At 34.8% G+C, this 21,936-nt stretch overlaps 1 protein-coding gene across 9 annotated transcripts in view; it reads left to right on the top strand.

Annotated features, from left to right (window-relative positions):
• CNTN5 (contactin 5) overlaps nt 1-10,980 on the top strand; it is a 603,593-nt gene extending 592,613 nt beyond the window's left edge. For 6 of the 9 annotated variants that reach the window (XM_015279880.4, XM_015279870.4, XM_040707026.2 and 3 more), the window contains 4 exons: nt 4,945-5,131; nt 5,606-5,718; nt 7,116-7,284; nt 7,795-10,980. In XM_015279880.4, coding sequence (XP_015135366.2) covers nt 4,945-5,131; nt 5,606-5,718; nt 7,116-7,284; nt 7,795-7,898 — 573 coding nt within the window. In that variant the 3' untranslated portion in view covers nt 7,899-10,980. 9 annotated transcript variants of the gene reach the window in all.
• Nucleotides 10,981-21,936: the final 10,956 nt, after the last annotated feature.

Here is a 21,936-nt window from a genome sequence, read left to right as displayed (position 1 = left end):
TGTTAACTGTTATGTCACATGAGTTTTATGCAAGGTTTGCAGTACTCATTTGCATCTTCCAAAGCACATATTATTCCTGACTTCAGTACAGATTTGTCAGCTGTCCACTCGACCTTACTAAATATGTGTCAGCTACACTCTGATGAAGTAGAAGTAGCTTGAAAACTTTGTCAGAATGGTAGAAAAATACAGTGTGTGGTTAATACTTACTGTTTAGAATCCATAACCTGAAGGTTATAAAATCTATTTCAGCCTTAGGCAATATTTTCTTTGTCACTCACTGGTAGGGAACGGAAAGGGAAAGAATTACTGTGTGGAAGAACATATTTTTTTATTTTATTTATTCTTTTCCAGCTAATATTAAGTATAGATCTTTGCCATTTGAATCCCCCCAAGGGGCAGGAGCTTGACTAAGCATATCAAAAGATTATCTTGCAACCAGAATGGATAAAAACCGGAAAACCCTGAATCTCTTTTCAAAGAGAAACATCTAAAAGTTTTTGCTGTTTCTTAGATGTTCTTTGTCTGTTTATGCCATGGAAATTACATCTACATGATTTTGGGATTTTTTTTTTTTTTAATTTACTCAGTTGCTACTCAGTGTAGATGAGAAAGGATGTATCAGTGCTTTTACAAAATGCTAGTAAAGCAAGACAGAAAAAGAGGAATTAGAGTTTCATCAGCCTGCATATCAATTTACCAGATTTTGCTTTTGGAATGAATGAATTTTCCCAAACATGCAATAAGCAACTGGATAGCTTTAAATATGTCAACTTAGCCTGTAAAATTGCACAAATCCCTTTAAAATCTTGAAGGCTATAAACATTTCTCACAGGATTCCAACAGCTTTTCAAGTCTCTAGGGTATGGATCACATTTTAGATCTTTCATAAGGGTCTAAAGAGACCCATTCTCTTTGCAGTGTCATGTGTGTCTAATGCATTCACTTTTGTGTCAGGAATAGTTTGCTACAGGACTGCTATTAACCAAAATCAGAAACCTAAAAAATTGTTGATTTTTCATAGGAAAATATTACTAGATATTTGATGATACTTCTCAATGTTGAGCTACAATATGAGTCTTCATCTTAGGTGTATGCAGGACTTTGTGGAAGATGAGAGTACCTGAAAAAAAGAGGAGGGTGCAAGATATTCCAGGGAAGACCCAAAGCCTAGGCTTACTGAACAGTGTTTTCTTTCTCCTTTTCAGTCAGCAATCATTATGATAGGAGTCAAGCAACTGAGGTTGATTGGCATTTTTGCAGGAACATTTCATCTTGTTCTGAAAACACTCACACCAGTATTTTGAGGTGATGCAAAAAGCAGCAGTAGATGCATTTTCCTGACCTAAGTGCTTGGTTCTACCGCTGCTTTTGTGCTGGTGCTAACATTTGCAGGATTGCACACTGTGCGAGCTCAAGGAGCCAATAGATTTTCTGCAAATGATACTTAGAACAAGTTGTATGAAATCTGAATCGTGGTTTCTCTTTTTCAGGGCTAGCAGCAGTTCTTTCAGCTCACTTTTCTTTCCTTCCTCCAAGCACCTTGTGTACTCTGAGATCTCTCCAAGTTCATTTTCAGTTACATCGGAACTGTTGGTGTTGGTAAATCAGAGAGACCAGGGAATTTTCTGTGTTCTATCCAGACTGCAATAAACACCTCTATTCATCCTACCTACTTCAGGCTCTTATTTGAAATGCTTTATTTGGAGCATTGGTCAACAGAAAGAATATACAGACTGTAACTCTTACTGTACTGGATTTAAAGAAGAGGACCTGAAATTAGTTATTATGAAGTGCTGTCATGAATATCATATAAACTGACTGGGGAGAAGACTATTATTTAAGATATCTTTAAACCTAAAACTTTGAGAAAGTTGTCTGTGAGCATTAGAGGTTCAAAAATATTAAGGTAGCATTGTCTATGATGCAATGTCTTACTTTCAAGGATTATTTAATAAACTGTCAGGACAAAGCAGAAAACTATGTATTCCTGCATCTGCTCAGTTGTTTAATCATTATTGCCCTCTCCCTTTCACAAAGATGTGGATTCCTGGGAACCAGATATGAAAACTTTCTCTAGATGACAAACAAAAAGAAAGAACAGAAAAATTTTAAAACCTTGCAAGCAATAGTGTATTAAACAAAGGAAATTTTTTTTGTTGTTTGTTTGTTTGTTTGTTTGTTTTTCCCTTTTTTAAAATCCGAGTTAAACTTCTGTGATTTGGAACAGGTTTTTTGGAATAGGTGATTTGGAACCTCTGGAACAGATTGCCTAGAGAGACTGTGCAACCTATTGTAGAGTACCTGCTTTAGCAGGGGAGATGGATTAAATGATCTCTTGAAGTCCCTTCCAGCCCCTGCAATTCTGTGATTCTGAAATTTATGCTCTATGTTATACTAATATTCTAAGTTATCATTAATGAAAACTGGTAAATCCCTTTTGACCAATTCAGGCTACAGAAAATAACTAGTTTTGTTTTGTTTTGTTTTTTAATGGTGCATATAACTGTACATAAACAAATCCTGTTTTAAGAAACCTGTCTAACAATTTTTAAGATCAGCAGTACTTCCATCCCAGTACAAATCAATGTAAGCTTTCCCCTCCCCCCGTTAAAAATCATTTGAGTTTTTTTTAATCACTTTTTCCTTGAGCTCATTTAGCCATTAACAAATAGTTATGTTCATAGAGAGAAAGATAGAAGCCTATTCTGAGATCAAAGTCCAAACTCACCTGGTAAAACTTTAAGGAGAATTTTGAAAGCAGAGACCAAACATTTAAAGGCTTTGAAGTACAGAAGATACTGAAATGGAAACATTGCCACTTACGTTTCATGTTTTTGCTGGTTAATAAAGTATATATTTTAATTCCCCAAAATATAACCCTATGCCAAGGAGCAACACCTTTGTCATGTGGTGTAGCAGTAGTAAGGGAATATGCCATGATTATTTTTGCAGACTTAACGTATAAAAATAAAATTAGCTTCAGTGCCTTATGAGCCATGATGGAGAGCAGCAATATCTGGAAAATCATGTTTTCACAAAAAAACAAAGCTTCAGTGCAAAACCTGGGCTCTGCATACTGTCATGTATACTGGGGCATGGTGTGCTCTGAATTAGCTACCACAGTGAGACCTGCTGAGCTACTTCAATTTTTCTCCCTGGCTTTCTTAGAATAAGAATTTCACTGCTTCTGTTGCATTTCCACCCCTGCCACTGTCCACTCACTGTCCACTTGTGTGATCTTGGGCAAACCACTTTTCTTTCTAATCATTTCTCTGTTAGATCTTTGGCAGAGTTGACTAACTGGTTAATAGGGTCTTCAGGACAACGACTCTCACTACCCATTCATACACTGATTAATACCATGTGACTCTCAGTATTATAGTGCTGTATCTCTAAAGATGCATTAGAAGTAAAATGAACTCATCTAACTGCCCAGCAGATAATAACTAGATGTTCAGTCCTACCATGTAAATGAGTGATTGTTAATTATTTTTCCCTCCAAGAAAGATATGAATAGGTGTTGCTACAGATACTAACAATGTTACTCAAGCTTTCCGGTAGTAAAATACCTATGTATTTCAGAATCGTACTTATTTCAACAACTGTTAAACATAGCTAGATTCGTTATCTAATCTGTAATCAAAGTAAGAATTAATTCAATATGTACATAAATTTTACAATTAAGGAAGTTGCTAATTGTGTTGGATCAAACTGATACATACTCCATCAAAGGGGACACAGCCACTTTAATCCAGTGAAGATATGACTTCAGAAGACCTCAGGTCTTTCTGGAGAGATATATATATATATATTTATATATATATTTATAAATATATATATTTAATGGCTGCCATAGCACAGTTATAAAAGATCAGTATTGTACTCATTGGTCTCATTTTTCTATGAACCCTCTGTGTTTTTTCGTTCAGTATTTTCTGGGATATATTCTCAAAAGTGTCGTATTTCCCATGACCTTTTTCTCAGAGGAAAATTTATCCAGATATAATATGAATAACTTATTATGAAATAACAGATTTCACAGAAAAGGTCAAAACGTGGAATAAGTGCAAGTAGTTCTCATCACGAAAAATGGTAAGCTGAATATAGCTGTTTGAATGGTACATTAGTGACATCTAGGGAAAATAGTGCCCTGTAAGAACTACCTTACTGGTGGAGGTCACCTAGATACATTAGCAAGAGACATTATTGTTTTGTTGGTTTGTTTTTTTTTTTCCAGTTAAGCCCTGCAAATATCTGTCTCTGAGGAAAGAGACTAGACAAATTCGTAGCTCAGCATTAGACCTTCTTTGAAATTATAATAAATTCAACACTAACACCAGAAGTATGGACCACGAACCACCAAATTTACGTTTGTTATTTCTGAAAAGAAAGGGCAGACAAATCAAAAATCAAAATTACATTTACAGGAAACTTGTCTATATCCAAGAACTAAAACTGAATCCACTTCCTTCTTTTTATTCAGATAAGATTTTCCAATTCAATGCAAGATTTCCTTAGGTATTTTGTCATTTCCTGTTCATCACATTGATAAAAAACCTGGCAGTTCTGAGGCCAGGAGCCAGGAAGTGAATATTGCTCATGTCATTTTTGAACTGATATGGCTCGAGCATTCCAGGCTGAAGATAGATACTTCTTGCAACTTAAAAATGATTGTGCTTCTCTTCAATTCTCTGAAATACTTTTGACTTCCTGCCAGTGCTCATCTTCTAATCTTTGATATTGCTAGTCACATCTTCTGTCAGTGTGCAGCAATTCAACATACTTTAGGTAGTTCCATGATGTTATGATTCTCACCACTTCAGACAAAAAGATGATCAGACAACAGACAGAACTGGCAAAGAAACATACTACGTGAAAATATGTAAATCTTGAGCATCCCAAATGCATGTATTAATCTTTCCTTTGATCATCTGTTGGCAGATTGGTTACTGGAAAGACATGGAACAGGAAGAAGCAGCAGAAAAGGTGAAAACTGCAGGAAATGAGTCATCTCTCCTTCTGACAGGGTTAGAAGGAAACACGTTATATCACCTAACTGTGCGGGCATACAATGCTGCAGGGTATGGACCACCTAGTACTGCTGTGCGTGTAGCAACCAAGAAGTCCCGTAAGTGATCTCAGTAACTTTGCTCAAAGGAAGAAGCAGTCAGAAAGCAAACTCTGCCCTCTTTGATCTCCCTTTAGTAAGATAATATAATAATCAGGAATCATGTATAGCTCTGATATGTGGCTTTGCTTCTATATGAAGATGTGAATTCATATGTCATTACATTCATAACAAAGATAATTTTCCTAATATATAAGGCATTTTTGACAGAGATAAAACAGTTCAAGTTTGTGAGTTCTGAAGAATCTATGGGCTGGGTTGGGTCAATCCACTACAGTCTATTAAATGATAATTCTGGAAAAAATATAATGGAATATGGAGGAAAAAAATAATAGCAAATCTCCAGCTAGAGCTGGGAGCCTGTTAACATTTCTAGTTGTAAATATAGTAAAAGATTGACATAATTTTGTTTTGATTTCAAAGGAACTTTCTAAAAATATGTTTATGTATATGTTGTCATTTTTTTCTTCCCAGCTCCCAGCCAAGCACCAAGTAATGTTATGTGGATACAGGATGGTTCTCATGTGTCTCTTGGATGGGAGCCAGTCAGACCTCTAGCTAATGAGTCTGAGGTAATGGGATACAAGGTCAGTGCCTTCCCTTCCTCACAAACTTTCCTCTCTTCTAAACAATTATTCCTATCCCCTATTTTCTTCTTTGCTCTTTGCAGTTTTCTTGTGTAAGTATACTATACAGATTATCTGAAATCAGTTTTCACCATAAAAGCATAAATAAAATTGAAAAGTGCTAAATGTCCCAAGATTTTCTGTGTTATGACATTCAAACAGTGATTATAAACTAAGTAAGCTCTATCTGAGTGTATCAGTTCATCATATCTGGCTGAGAAGTGGCTATCAGTAAGACTAGTACAATTAATTTCCTATGAAGACTTCAATTTAACTGTGTGTACAGTAAGAGCTAAATAAATGCAGAACAGTAAGACATCTTACAATGAAATTAAAATTAATATTTTTATGAAGGAAAACAAAACAAAATTATGTTTTATTATTATTTTTATTTTTTATTTTTTATTATGCTGTTGATGTTCAACAGTCATCTGGCATTTAATATAATGAAGTTCTAAACAGCAAAATACCAATTAATACTTATATGACAAATTATAAAAAGCAGTGGTGTTCATTTAAATTTTAAATTTAAAAGAAAAATAATCTATGTTCTTAGTGAGATTTTTGTGGGTAACCTGAAGTGTATGTATAACCATTTGTCTGGGCTACAATCTGATATCCCATTAGATATAAGAAAAAATATCACCATGAAATTGTAAATTGATTTAGTAAGCAAGAAAAATATTTAACCTTTATCAGCATTGGTGAGATTCTGAAAAACTTTGTATAGATGCTTTGCTTTTTTACACCTCTTAGACCTTTTCATTTTTTTTTTTTCTGGAAACAGAAACTCTTATGCTGAAATATCAAAAAGGCAGCTAAGTATATTCCTCCCACTTAAAATAAGCATGTACTGAGTTTCAAAGGAGACACAGGGATAAATCTAAGCTATTTGGAGTTGACTTAGCCAGCTAAGGTAAACACAGTAAGGACTTTATTTAGGGCATTTTCTTACATTTGAAACTAAATTCTTTCATCAAAATTGTGAATATCCGTATGAATTTAGGAATAAGAATTTAATCAAATGAGACCCAAAAGGCATCTTAAAGAAAGTTTGTCAGTTGGAAAAATAATGTGTAACACCTAACAGTGGAAGGCAGCAAGTCCTATATCCTCGCTTTGGATACTATTCAAAAACTTTTCACATTCATTAATTGCTAATATACTTGGCTGTTACTATTTGGAAGCCACTTGGTGTGGGAGGAGAGGGGGCAAAGAGGGGAGATATAAAGCAGATAACTGCTTTCCATAAGAAAATCATGAAACTGCTAACATTTCATGGCTGTATCATAAACGCAGAATGTCTAGTATGTAACTTGAATGATCTCCATGACCATTATCTACTTTATTGGCCATAGGTGTTACTTAGACAAGAAGGCCAAAGCAACAGTCAAGTTATAGAAACACAGAAAACTTCTGCAGTGGTAATTCTTCCTGATGTTGGTGTCTACATTATTGAGGTCTGTGCAGTCAGTGAAGGAGGTGATGGGACTGCTAGTCCCCAGATTAGAGTTCCATCTTATGCAGGTAAGGCTACACTTATATTTGGAAGAGGGGTACTTCAGTACTATACTTGAAACTTCAATCTATACTTAAAATATCAACTGTAATTAAGAGATTCTGCTATGATCTAAAAACATCACTGTCCTGCAGGGCAAAAGTCCTGAACAAACATCAGTATCAATCATAAACTTTCATTCTTTCTTCCAAGAAGAATGTTTGTAATTGTGACTCAGGGAACCTTCTGCAGCCTAATTCTTTATGAAGATTAAGGCATGAAACTCACCTGTTTTCTATGAACTTTCTATTAATTTACAGAGTGAATGTGAGAATTCAGCATGTGAGTTTCTATAGATATCATCATAAAGCCTCATTTCCTTATGTCTGTCTAGGGAACCTTATTTGGATTTGCTCTGCACAAAAGTTAGACTTTTGTTCAGCATCAAAGAATACAAACTTTGAGTAAAGTTTAATGTCTAAATGTACTGAGATTTGTTTACTATGACACTTCTTTAATTACTTTCCTTTCCGTTTCAGGAGGGAAAGTAACAAGTGCTCAGTCCACCTTACACATGTTCTCTACTTCCTCATCCTCTGTAACATTGCTTTTGGTACTGATGGTTCCTTCAACTTCATGGTGAAGACTGCAGACTTTGTTGTTGTTGTTATTTATTTGCTTTAGCTTGATGACAACAAGGGATGGAGTTTTATGTCTGTGGAGCAACAGGAAACCCAAGCTAATGCTTAAAGACCCATAGAAATACCTGTGGTGCACTTAGAGGAGTGTTGGAGACACAGTCAAAAAATTCATCAGGTTTTTTCTCTTCAGTTTTTCTAAAAGTCCTCTGGGGGAGGGGACATTTCTTGGCCCAAAAATATGCAGACTGTATGTAATAAACTTTTGTAAGCAAATGTAATTTCTGTCAAATGTACTTTACTTTTATAATATGTTCAATTTTGGTGATCCCAGTTATGTATCATTAGGTGTTTAAACAGTGGTGTCTAGTACAGTACATCTGTTTGGTTCAGAAAAAAGAACAACTTTCTTTAACTAGAGAACAAAGTTTGATACAACTTTATCTAACACTTCTTGCATTCCACATGGTTGGCTGTTCTTATTGGCAAGAGAGCGATAAAAATATAATTGAGTTATATATGCTTTGCAGAAATACAGAGAATTTGTTCTTAAAATGCATAAATACATATTAAAATAGAAAATATATATATATTGTCAATACAATACTAGACAGAACATTCAAAAAGTGGCAAAATGGAGTTGAAAATAAGCCATTTATTTTATTTTGAGGTAAACTGAAAATAATTGAGTATAAACTTTAAAGGAAACAAATGCCATTGCTTTTCATCAAATACTGCATGATTTAACGTCAAAGCAATCAAATGTTTATTTTCAATAGGAAACAAAAAAAAAAAATTCCTAATGCATATGGCAATGAAAACTCCACTGGGCATTTAAACATGATATACACTAGGCTGCTAAGTGGACAAATAAAGCAATCCAAGACGATAAACCTACTTTTTCCTACCACTTCCTTCATTGTTTTTTCCCCTGGACCCATTTTTTTTAGATAACATTCTATACTTTATATATTCAGTAATCCACTTAAAGCATATATAAAGGCATATAACAGAGAGAGCATTAACATTTTGGAATGTAGTCATTCACACCTACATACTGCAGCAGGATAAATCTTGGAGAATAATGTGTTTGAAAAAAATGCTTGTATAATTACCAGTGAGCATTATTCCAATCATTTTGTTACCTAGAACTATTTCTGTAGCTCATTAGATAAAATTATTCTGATAGGAATCGTGTGCCATCAGTTCTAATCCCTGCTTTTGCTGTCCAAAAACTTTTTTCACTCAATGCAAAATTTGGACAATTTTTCTACACGTGAAGGCATTTCCATATATTGGCACCTGAAGAAAATGATCCCCACTATATATGATGTGTGTGTTTGAACAGTTAAGGTACATATGCTGCTACGAGGGATGTTTTTTTACCATGACATGTCTAGCTATTGTGACTAGAATGAACACATTTCATCTGGGAAAAAAATCAAAAGTGTTTAAGATGCAAGTCTTAATAGCATAGTTCTTCTAACTGCCCATCCTTCTAAAAATTTTGATGTAAATCTGCTTTGGCTCATAGGTTCTGTGACAAAAATACTATTATTTTTCCAGCTCACTAGCAAGATACTTGGGATGTAGATAGTATACTCCAATGATGGATGCCCTTTCTTAGCATCTTTAAAATAGTAGCCAAGGAGGTACAATGCTTGCTAGGTAAAAATCTGACTGATGACTACATTCCTTCTGAATATTTAACACTGGAATTTTTCAGAGATGATTCAACTTGATTATTACTTTATTTGGTGGTGGAGATTGGATATTAGGAGAAGGTTCTTCATGGAGAGAGTGGAACAGGCTTCCCAGAGCAGTGGCTGTGGCATTGCGGATGCCAGTGTTCCAAAACTATTCAGACAATGCTCTCAAAAAATGGCTTAGTTTTCAGGCAGCTCTGTGTGGAGCCATGAGTTGGATTTGAAGATCCTAGTGAGTCCCTTCCAACTTGGGATATTCTATGATTCTGTCATATTCTATGACATCCACAAATATTTTTAATAAATTTCTTCAACTGTACTTAGTTAAAATGTTAGTAGGTAAACAAGGGCAGGATAATGAGCTGAGCCCAGAATGCTGTGTAGCTACAAACAGGAGACCTGCTTGTATCCACCCCTGCTTGTAGGAAAGCCTATGAGGTGAAAGTCGGGAAAGTGAAATGCACCTAAGAATAAACTCAAAGGAAATAACTACCTGTTGTGGTTTGCAAAACAGCAGCATTGCTGCTGAGCAACCTGTCATTCTTCAAAAGATTAAAATGAACAAGAATGAAGTGATGAACCAAAAAATAAAATGGCTATTTTATAAATTTGCTAGGCATAATTTCATCTATTTTTTTATACAGTTGCTTGCCAATGCAGTTTGTTTCAGAGTATTCGAAAAGGCTAGTATTACTGCTGGTGACAGTTTTGTTAATTTTCTGAATACAATAAATGGCTGTGCTTTATAAGAAGAATGGAAGTCCAATGAGGAGATAGAGCTACATCTAGCTATATCTCAATCTCTAGTACTAAATGCAGATAGAAATGCTGACATACCATCAGGTAATTGCAATGCAGGGAAAAAAAGGGATATGTTTTATATTCAACATGAACAAAATATGTTTATTAATAAATTTAGATGCAAAATACATGTTTTAAATGTTTCAGTACCTACGTATTACACATTTGTTACTCTGTAGTAGAATGTTTCTTTATCATGACATACTTTTTAGTTGCATTGAAGAGCTCTCCTTATTCATGTAAAAATTTGTAATAGTGCAGTCTAGCATCGCTGAGGAGACTGTATTTTTGTATAATGCCACAATATCTGCCTGGAAAAGAACAATTGTTAAGAAAGTTTGTTTTGCAGACAAAAAGAAAGTTACCATCATGAACCATATCAAAATGTTAGATATATTGTATACAATCTGTATATATACTATATATAATGGTATATAACACGTGGAAGACACAGTAATATAATAGTTCCTGTGTACTGTTCTTGTAACATTAGATCTTTTTAATAAATAATTCTCTTTTTATTGACTTTTATCTATCTCCTGTCAGCTCCTGAACTGTGTTCATAGAGAACAGAGTGACATAGACATTTATGGATTCCAAAAGCATCAGTCTTCTACTTACATGATTTTCAAAAAGAGAAAGATGAATCTGAAATAGTGAATGTGGAAAATCAAATAATTTTTGCATCTTTCTAATTCCTGATCTATGTTGATTTTCCTGGACAGTTATTACTTTCATAACTGAATAACTGAAAGCCACAAGGAGGCTGGATCTTTTAACATGAGACTATAACTAATAAACATTGCTAAATAAGACTGCAAATTAACTCTGGAGATAAAAGCTCTCTGGAATATTAAAAGATCATGAAAAGTGCTTTATGGGAAAGCCACTAAGGACAATTCACCATAGTGAAGTAGTTTCTAGGATTCTTCTGGAATTATAATGTTCTTTCAGGAGTCATTATCATCCCATAGCCATGTAGGCACAAAAGCACAGCATGATCATTTCAAGTTCTATTGAAAAGTATTGTTTCTTTGTCTTATACTTGATACAAATTGTGTAAAAAAATCACACACACACACACACACACAAAAAAAAAGAGATTTCAAAATGACACTTAACCTTTTTGGGGAAAAATGTAATAACGGAAGACTCAATTATAGCAAATATTTTCCTTTTTGATAGTTACATTTGATGTTTTAATAATCGCCAATCACTTCTTTACGAAATGCATATTTACAGGGTAAGTGACATTGCAATGCAGTAAGAAGTCAAAAGGCTCGTTCTGTAAATAAAAGATAGATTGCCATAGCCACCATTAAAACTAAGACTTCGATTTCAAAATGGGTATGGCTTAAATGGGCTAAAAATGGCTTAAATAAACTTCCATTAAATTAGTTAGGAATGTCATGGAAAAATGTAATGACCTGTTTTTGCTGACATGCAGAACTGTGCATATAGAAAATCCATATCTATCAGAATTTCTATCAAACCACAATCCATTCTTGCCTTTTTATGGCAATTATCCCAGGTTCTCTGAAGTTAAGACATCTTCCTTCTTACTTACTTCCTATGTTTTGAAGTAAAACAGTGTCAGTGACAAGATGAACAGCACTTTATTACAGTAAGTTAGTTGGCTTTAGGATATTACAAACAGCCTCCCTTAGCATGTCTACCCACAGGCTGCTTCTAATAGTACAGGCCATGAAGCTAAGGCTCAAAGATTTTTTTCTCAATTCTAGTAAATATAGACCTGACCACTGAATTTGCCTTTATTATGGTACATTTTCTTTGATACTTGATAATGAAGATAATGAAAGTATGTATGTATTAAAGATTCACAAGCCAAGGAGAAAACTCAATAAGAAATTATATATGAACAATTTTGATATTTGCTTAACAGAATCATCAGTTGCTTGAGCAAACTGGCACAGATGTGTAGATGTGCAGCTATTCTTCCTTCTTGCACTCCTTTTCCACTGTTAGATTAACTAAGCAGCCCAGCTCACATAATAAACCTACCTAGTATCAGAAGATACTCATAAAGAAAATTCTGATGCCTCTTGGTTTATCTTTTACTAATGACAGTGAGAAATGTCTGGCCACAGAAAAAACATTAATTTTTCTCCTCTCCAATTTTAGGTCACTCATCATTTCTAAGAATAATAAAATAATAACATGAGAGTCTTTCTAAAAGATACAAGACGCAAACTAACAAAACGAATAGCAAAGTCATGCAATATACGTGTTAATCAAAAATGAACATATTCAGCATATTTTGATTTTCATGGAGAAAATAAGATAACAAATTGATGCAACTTCCTTTCAGTAAAAGAAAGTGTGAATAAAAAGAAACTGAAAGTATTTGAAGCATATTTGGGTCAAAGTTTTAGAAAGAATAATTTTGTTCTATACCCACATATCTTCTACAAAAGGAACTTTTTAAGACTGCATAATAGAACAACACGATTTGTCTACCACAACTGTGAGTGAGTAACTTTTTTTTCTCATTTTTATCACTGCCTTTTTATCCTGCCCAAAATCATCCAAGATACATTGAGTGTTTCTCCTGCTCCACTACAGAGATGTTAAAGAAACACTTTATCCTGCCCGACTGGGCCATGGGCAGCCTCTTTCTTCCTCTGCCTCATCTTGTGATAAAATACAAAGTTGAACATTTGTATATGGGGCAGGGAAGAAAGACAGAAGCAGCCATAATTACCCCTGAGGTTATCCTGGAGTTCACCCAGCATCTTGATGTAGCAGTGACTGCCTTCCAACAAGTCATCTCTTCCCCTCCAAACATACAAGAGTGGAAATATCTTCCTCCATCTGAGCATGACTGCACTAGATTACCCAAAAACTCAACTAGATTACTCATTTAGTGAGAGCTATGACTCTGAAAGTCCTTCGGAACAAGAGATCTGCAGCAACTTGATAACTGGTGTGACAACATCCTGACAAGTATGTAGGGAATAACTACATCTCCAATGCTTCCCTGCACCAGGAAATTATTTACCTTTGTGTACTACTGTGAGGTCACAAGATATTTCTGTTCTTAAATGGCTGCCAAACTCATACTTCTAGTCAAAGAGTACAGCATTTAAGACACTGTAAACACCTTTAATAGATTGAGCAAAATATGGGAAATATAGAACAACAAAGTACCAAAAGCCAACAAGGTTTCTTATATAGACCAGCAAACAAGCCAAATCCAAAATTAAACTGTGATCCACATGTACTTTTCCACCAAGATGATATGGGAGGTGGGATTCCTTCATACATATACATGTACATTTGTTTTTAAAACATCAGTATTGTAGGATCTGCCACAACAACTTTTCACAAAGGTCTTAGTAAGAAGCTGTAAAGGAGGAATGCCAACTATTTCATTAAAAGAGAGCAACAAGCTTCTGTGTACTTTGTGGTTGATGTTATCGTCATCTTGTATCTCCTTGGACACATAAATCTCGAAATTATAATGATACTAAACACACGTAGGTAATAAAAATTGCATGTAATGTTGAAGCATGCCAAAATGGAATAAGGAAGGAAAAAGACAGAAAGTCAATTTCAATGTCAATAAATGTAAGGAGAAGAAAATCTAAACTGTGCTTATCTCCTGCTGAGCATGGAATGTTCCCCTCAGGAAAGGGAACTTATAGCTATCTCAAAGGGAATCAGAAACTCATGATTCACAATATAGCAGTAAACACTGTGTGTGATCATGAATTTTATTGAGAATAAGAGGGAAAAAAAAAAAACCAACAATTTTCTGCACAATGAACTTTCAGTTTTATTATTATATATTATATATAAATATATATATATCAGTATTACTGATATGATAAGGAGACATTAAGAGGAGGACATAATGAACTTAGAGATTGTGAAGACAACAAAAATGGTCAAGGTGATCACCTGAAAAATCATCCTCCTGGGGAGAAGGAATGACTTCTGAGTTAGGAAACAAGTGAGCAATAGAAAAGAAGTTATCGCACCTCAACTCTTTCCTGTTTTTCTTCTGTGCAATGGACAAAGTACACTCATATTCTGTGAAAGACCACCAAACCTCCTCTTTGGAAATGGAAGAACCCAAGTGCTTTAAATTCAGAGTTAGTCCACATTATCTGTCCTATAAATGTTGAATTATTTGACGTAGAAAGCTCTAATATTGAAAAGATGCTACTTCACAATATCCCCTATTCCCAGAGCCAGAGCAATCAAATCTACTCTCAGACAGGTAACACATGTGAGAAAGGAAAGGCGTGTGAGATCTGTGATATCCTTCAGCTAATCTGTAAACCATTTATTGTAGATTAAAAAAACAAACAAACAAACAAAACACATTTGACTATGTTTTACAAAGGGACAGTCACAAGTATGCATGGGGAAACTGTAAAGGTATTCAGGATAATAAAACCACCTCTCCTACACATATCTAAAATGTAGGAGCAGAAGCTGGATCTCTGGAATCAAACTCCAGTATTTCCACCACTGATTGCTTTTGAATCCTTACTGCTAATTTTTCAACAAGATTCTAATCTTATGGTAAAGGCTGTTGGCCATTTTTGTTACCTGCTAATATCTAATCAAATACAGATTGTTAATAAAGACAAAACTCCACTATAGATCTTATTATCCTTGCACCCTCTTTTAAGTTAGACACAGAGCATAGGAGAGTTTTAGAAAAACAGTAGAAGCAAAATTAAATACCTCATAGGAAGTCTTTTATAAGTAAGAATATCACATTTACTGAGACTGCCACAGAATGGGGAAAATGAAAATGCAGCATTTTTACTTTCTTTTATGCTGAATACACTGAGTGGAATGATTTTTGGTGTAATGTAGAAGTGATGCCTGATTGATGTAGGTTATAAATGTAAAACTTCATTTTCTGATTCTGAGTATACACATATTCACTAATTAACTTGAACAGCAGTTTATAAGACCAGCTTTGACTCTGCCCATTTAATGAACAAAATCCAATCAACTACCCTGTTAGCGTAAATGGAAAATACATGTCTGCAAGAATGACAAATAACTGATTGCCATCGTGATTAGCATAACATGCCTCATGGGAAGCTATTTGGCATTCAGCTCTCACTAGCACTTTTAAAGGATTGATACAAGTTTTGATATGTTTTGCATTGGGTTTGCAGCTTATTTAAATAGTAAGACAACTTCCTAGGTCTGACATTTTCATTTTGAAACATTATGTTTCTGGTTATAAGATAATGAAGAATATTTTCCAAACTACCAAGGGTGTTCTCAAATAAAATTTATGTTTGGTTCATTTCATAACAAATCAAATTTATTTTTAGTGGTCCCAAATGTTCTAAATATAGATAAGTTCAAATCGCCTCAGTAAAGCTGTTGGTGATTCACAGTTAAGCTACCTAGTGACTTTGGAGGCTTTGTGCTCTAGTCTGGAAGCTTTTAGAGTCTATTTATATTTCAGCAAAGGTTTCTGTAGAGAAAAACAGAAATTAAATACCTCAGATGATCCCCTATATTTTTAATACACCTGAAGTAATTCAAAATGTTACCAACAGAGAGTATAGAATACGTATGTACATTTGAAAACTGGGCAATTCAGTTACTTTTTTCTAGTTACATAGTTTCACTTCCAGGAAGGCTCATACTTTAATATATTGGTCCACATTTTTAATATATTTATATCTTTTATATCAGACAAAATCCCCTTCACACGAGAATAAACACGGGAGGCTTTGGAGAAGGCTGCTGGGCCTTGTACACTCAACTATTGGCTCAACAATGAACGCAGCTCCTCCTAGACTGCAGGATCTTGGGTCACCATCTCTGATTGCATCATCTGTGGATAGAGCTATATAAGATATTTTTTGATATTTTTAAATCATGCAAGTTAATATGAAAATCTTGAATTAACTGATTATGGAAAACAAGTAACTCATATGTTCAACTTGCCCTATAATTTTAAGGGAGTGAGAGCTTCTAGAAAGGCATAGTGAAAAACAGCAGAGAGCAAAATAATCTCTCAAACTAGCCTAGATGCAAGAGGGGAGGGAAAAAAAAGTATTTGAATTGTCCGCTGACCTCCTAAATTCAGGCACTGAGCTACGATTTTCAGGAAATTCCTTATATAGATAAATGTATTGCATTCAATGTCTTCAAAAGCTGAACTGTCTCCACAGCAACACTTAAATATAAATGCAAATTGTCAGTTCAAGGAACTCAGGGAGGAAACTGAGATCTCACTGATTACAGATACAGTGGAAACAAGAGTGGAAAATTAATGTAAGAAAGAAGAGTTAAAGAAACAACTAAAATAAACAACAATAACAACAACAAAAAACTATTGCAATCATTCCAAAGGGCATAATTTTTGAGCTCAGAAATTGCATAATACTAGCTGGAAAAAAAAAAAAAAGTTCAAATAAGGAAACAAATAATTTAAATTTCATTTCTGGTGGATTTAAAACGTAACTTGGCCATTCTTTCATTGATAAATATTAATAGAAGGCATACAGGATTCCTAAGGGAACCTGTTTATCACCTCCTTGCCTGAATATCCCACTTTAAACTGCTGACTATACGAGGGATTCCATTCAGAGGACTTTTTCATATCTGAAGGGTGAAGATTTCTTCATCCACCAGTAATACTGGACTGACTGAAGACAGAACACTGACATTCATTCTGGTCCTCAATAACAGTACTTACCCAAGTAACTGCTGAAGAGCTGCTTTCATTTTAGCATTTTAGCATTAGCTTTACAGCTCCTGCATAGCCTTGCAAGATCTGCTTTGGGACGAAATGCCCATCCTGATCTAAAGGAAACCATGGAGATAGGATTCAAAGGGTCCCTCAGGCCCAAGCCCTGCTCCATCAGGGACACCCAGAGCAGGGTGCCCAGGGCCACATCCAGGCATCTTTGGAAGATCTCCAAGGAGGAGACCCCACAGCCTCTGGGCAGCCTGTGCCAGTGCTCCGTAAATCACACAGCATAGAAATGCTTCTGGTGTTCAGAGGGAACCTCCTGTGTACTGGTTTATACCCACTGCCTCTTGCCCTGGCACTGGGCACCACTGACAGACACAAAACAACAACAACAACAAAAAACAAAAAACAAAACCCTGTTTCCCTTCCATCTTTCAAAATATATTGGCATGTTCTAGGTCAAAAAATTTTTCCAAACTGACATTTCAGAACTGAATCTGAAATGACTGTGTTCTCTTTTGGTTCACTGTTTGTTTTAAACTGTAACAGAAATTAGAATGGAACATTAAGCTGAAATTATTTATGTGCTCCAATACTCAGTAATAATGGTGGGATGTCTCAAACCTTCAGACTCATGCTTCTCCCTGATAGTAAAGTTCAAACTGGGCATATTTGCCATTGAATTTTTTGGTTAAAAGCTGAAGAAATTCTAGTGAAAAGTTTTCTACTCAATTATGTAGTCTCTGTTTTTAAGACCAACAGTTTCCCCAGATGCTACAGTAAGCAAAAGTTTGCTTGCAAAAGATGCCAAAAGGAGTTTGCTAATTCTTTCCCTTTGAAGTAGGTGCTGTATACACAATTCATTTTCATTGTCAAAAATATATGCAGGAGTATACATGTGTGCATGCTATACATAATAAATATCAATAGATGTTTGGTAGATGCTCCATCCTTGGAGACAGTCAAGGTCAGGCTGGGCAGGGCTCTGAGGAACCTGATCTAACTGTAGGTGTCCCTTTTCATTGTTGGCACGGCAGGGGAGGGGGGACAGACGGACACTAGACGATCTTTAAAGGTTCCTTCCAACTCAAATGGTTCTATGGTTCTATGATTGTCAATAGGGTTCCTTGAATTTCTTTAAGACGGTATTGCTTAATACATGGTATTCCAGCACCTAATTAGGCAATAAGTAACTTGGCTAGATGGTGACCTTTTCCAGGTGGTTTCTGACTGTAACAGGCTACGTGAAATATGAAGCCTCAGGTACTGAATGAAACTGATCAAAAAGAAAGACTGTTCTTTCATACTACCATTCTAGAGTGCTGTGCAAATGACTAGAATCTTTAAGGAAAAACCATTATATGTGACATTTCGTTTCATAACCTTTTCATTCCATGAAAGCATGTTTTTAATGATAGAGTCACTGCAAAATATTAATGATTTTGCTGCATGCAGCAAAATTTATATAAATAATAAATTTATGATAAACTCATGGTGGGATGTCATTAATTGATTTAGCACTATTGTTAAGCCTCAGAAGCTTATTTCTTTCACTTGGGTGAAGTGACTAGCTCAACCCTAAGAGCCAGATGAGCTTGTGTTCAGCCATTTTCACACATCAAGATGGAATTGCTGCCATAATATTCCTCGCACAAGCACGCACACAGAATTCAAAGATATTTAAAAAAAAAAAAAAAGTAAAATAAAAAAAAGGAAGATGGAAATATTTCTAGGTAATTAAATCAGAATGTGAAAATACTGTTTCAAAACTCTGTGGTGAAAAAGAGGAGGGGACCTGACTAGGCAAAACTGATTATAATATAAGCTGGATAGCTGGATAAAAGAGATACTTTCCCTTGTAAATACCAGGTATTTTACAGGTATTTTACCTTGTAAGCCCTGAAGCTATCAGGTTCAGAATCAATTTTTAGGAATCCAGAGACAACCCTGACCGATTAAATAATAGCAGACTTAAACATATATACATATTATTTTTCTATGTATAATTTCTGCAAAAGATATGTTAGATGTATTTCTAACACAGTTTGAGAGTTTTAGAATAAAGGTATAGTGTACATTTATTCATTTTCAAAAGTACTGCCAAGTTGTTAATATTAAGCTCAGAAACTGATACTCATTAGACACTAGATGCCTTGAAATGTTCATGTGTCAGTTTCATAATGCTGTTTAATTCAGTTGTGCAGTTGAATAGATTTTTTTTTCAGATTCAAATTCCATAGCTTTATGGTTATTTAAATATTTATTTCATTCCTGTTGCAATTACTTTGCAAGGTAAAATATTTTATTTAATTTAAACAAAGACAAGTTTTTTTCAAAAACATAATTATTTTAACCTTACAGTTAATTCAATTCACAGCTCAAAGTAAACTAGATTCACTAATGATCCTATTTTAAAATTAATTTGCATTTCAGACACCTAGTGTAATAAAATGTAAAGATGTATTACAGCCCTTGGTTTTAGACCAATGCAGGGTACGAGTAATGACTGAATGTTCAGCTGGGTTAGCAGAAATGTGAGAGCCAACAACTCAGTTAAAAAAAAAATTGCTTTTTCGGGGCATGGAAAGGTAACAGGGACAAATGAAAATGGTGGCCTGTCTGTTCAAGTAAAAAGCAAGACCATTCTGTTCTTCAAAATCAAGTTTTGCCCCAGTATTCTCATTTGTTATGAAAACTCACCATCTACATAACCTGATAAAAGCTGCAAGATCCTTATTTTCATGTGCAGAGCTGTGAGGTGAGGGTGAAGCCCAACAGGCCTACCTGTAGACCTGCCTCAACAGCAGGAATAGCAGAGCTGTACTGCACCATGCCAAGTTTTTCAAAATATAATTTCAGAACTTAAAACTGATCTGAAAAGGTTTGCCATACAATTTTACCTCGTAAATACAATAGAAGTATTCTAGTTTTCATAATCAGTATGATCTAATTATTTCCGGAAATTTCCCAGAATACTGAAGAATTTTATATGCCCAAGGTTTACTACTAAATAGATGAAAAACAGATTTCTTACTAATTAAAATCGCAGGAGAATAGTAAAACCCTTATCTCATGGCATGAGGTAAGAAAAAAAATAGCTAGGCATTTTTCCATTCAGAAAGGTTTGCTTAAGCATTTCAAGCCATTTCAGTGATAACAGGTCTCATTTCCCTGATGTAATTAGTAAAAGAAACAACAATTACCTACAGGTTCATTAAATAAATCAGCCCTGTTTCTCATTGTGAAGTTAATGATCAGTAATGCAGGTGATTGTTATGGACCCAGTTCATTTGTTCGTATTTAGTAGCAACTCTTAACAAGCGAGCATTACTCTTGCTTTTAAATTTTGTCATTCAATTAGATCAACGTTTTCTGCTTTTCCATTTAATAATTGAAAATTATTCTAACTGAAAGTGAGCTTTGCGTTCTAATTAAGATAAAGCTTGTTCAGAGCCCAATATATGAACAGTCTCATGAGTGTTTTTGTAAAATGCTTACATTCATGCTATGTAACTCTGACCTACCAGTAACATAACACAAGCAGTTACTGTTGTGAAGCTCCCTTTTAAATATCACTTACTGAAATCTGGACCCATCAGAGTAATAGCTTTCTTTTCTAGAAGATAATCTCACACACAGAAATTTCCATTCTAACCTGACTGGGAGTATCTGTCTCATCCTGGTCTTGACTTTGTGATATTACATCTAGACTTCAATAAAGAAATATACATAGGCAAGAAACTCTTAACCTTTTAGAGAATACATCTGAGTTGTTATTACAGTTTATACTACTTTTTTCCTAGAATATCATGTTTACTTCCATGATTTTAATCTTTATTTTCAAGATGATTGATCACCATGGTTCTCTGTGTGCATGTATATATTTATATTCATTTTAAAAAGAAAAGTTGTCCAATGCTTCCAGGAAAAACATTATTAGTTAACAGCCCTATTCTTCAGAAGGAAAAAACACTTTCTATCATAAGAACAGAAATCATTGCTCAAGATTGACATCTCCTGAGAATTTTCTAAGATAACAGCTGAATTTCTACAGGAGCTAGAGCATAGGTAACATAATCACCACTGTTCTAATCATACATTTGTTACCTGCTTTCATTAGGATAAACTCAGGGCATTTTGATATATAGTGACAATTACCAATCTAAAATATCAGCATACCATAATTTTTCTCTTATTCTAATCAGAGGGAGTGCAACATCCTGATGTGTAACAACTACTGCCACTGGTTTTATAGCAAAGTAGTACTGCCATTGCCTTTACAGTGATCTTTCACCTGTCCAGGAAAGATCTCCAAGTTCCTTCCATAAGGTTTCTTGAGCATTTTGCAGCTTGCACCCAATTGATAAAGACTGTTTAATACTGAGAATTAATTAGTGGCAGTTACTACAATGAATTATTATATTTTTAACATTTTTTTCCCTACTGTGAAAATTTACCATTATTTTGTGACAGAGGAATTAACATGTCTAATATTGCCCTGGCTGTGTTTAAATGCACCATGGCAACAGAGAGACTTCATGTTTGCCTTCCAAGAAGCAGAAAGCCAAGCAACAATGAGCTGACCATAAACTTTTACCCTAATATGCTATTTTTCACAAATATTTATTTTTATTATCAATTATCAAAGAGGAACAAGGTTCCATTTAATGAAGTCTTCATGCAAATAATAAAGTAAGGTTTATGGGCTGGTTCAGTCCAGTTCTATGACAAGTGGGGTGCAGAGATTCACAAATCCATGCCTCCAGAAAGGGGAAGCAGGGGACCCCAAATAATTAAAAACAGTGGCAACAATCTGAGGAGAAACAAACTAATTTA

The sequence above is a fragment of the Gallus gallus genome, chromosome 1 (assembly GCF_016699485.2).
Source record: "Gallus gallus isolate bGalGal1 chromosome 1, bGalGal1.mat.broiler.GRCg7b, whole genome shotgun sequence".
In the NCBI taxonomy this organism is placed as follows: Eukaryota; Metazoa; Chordata; class Aves; order Galliformes; family Phasianidae; genus Gallus; species Gallus gallus.
Note: the sequence above shows the minus strand (reverse complement) of the source record. Positions and strands in the feature narration are given on the sequence as shown.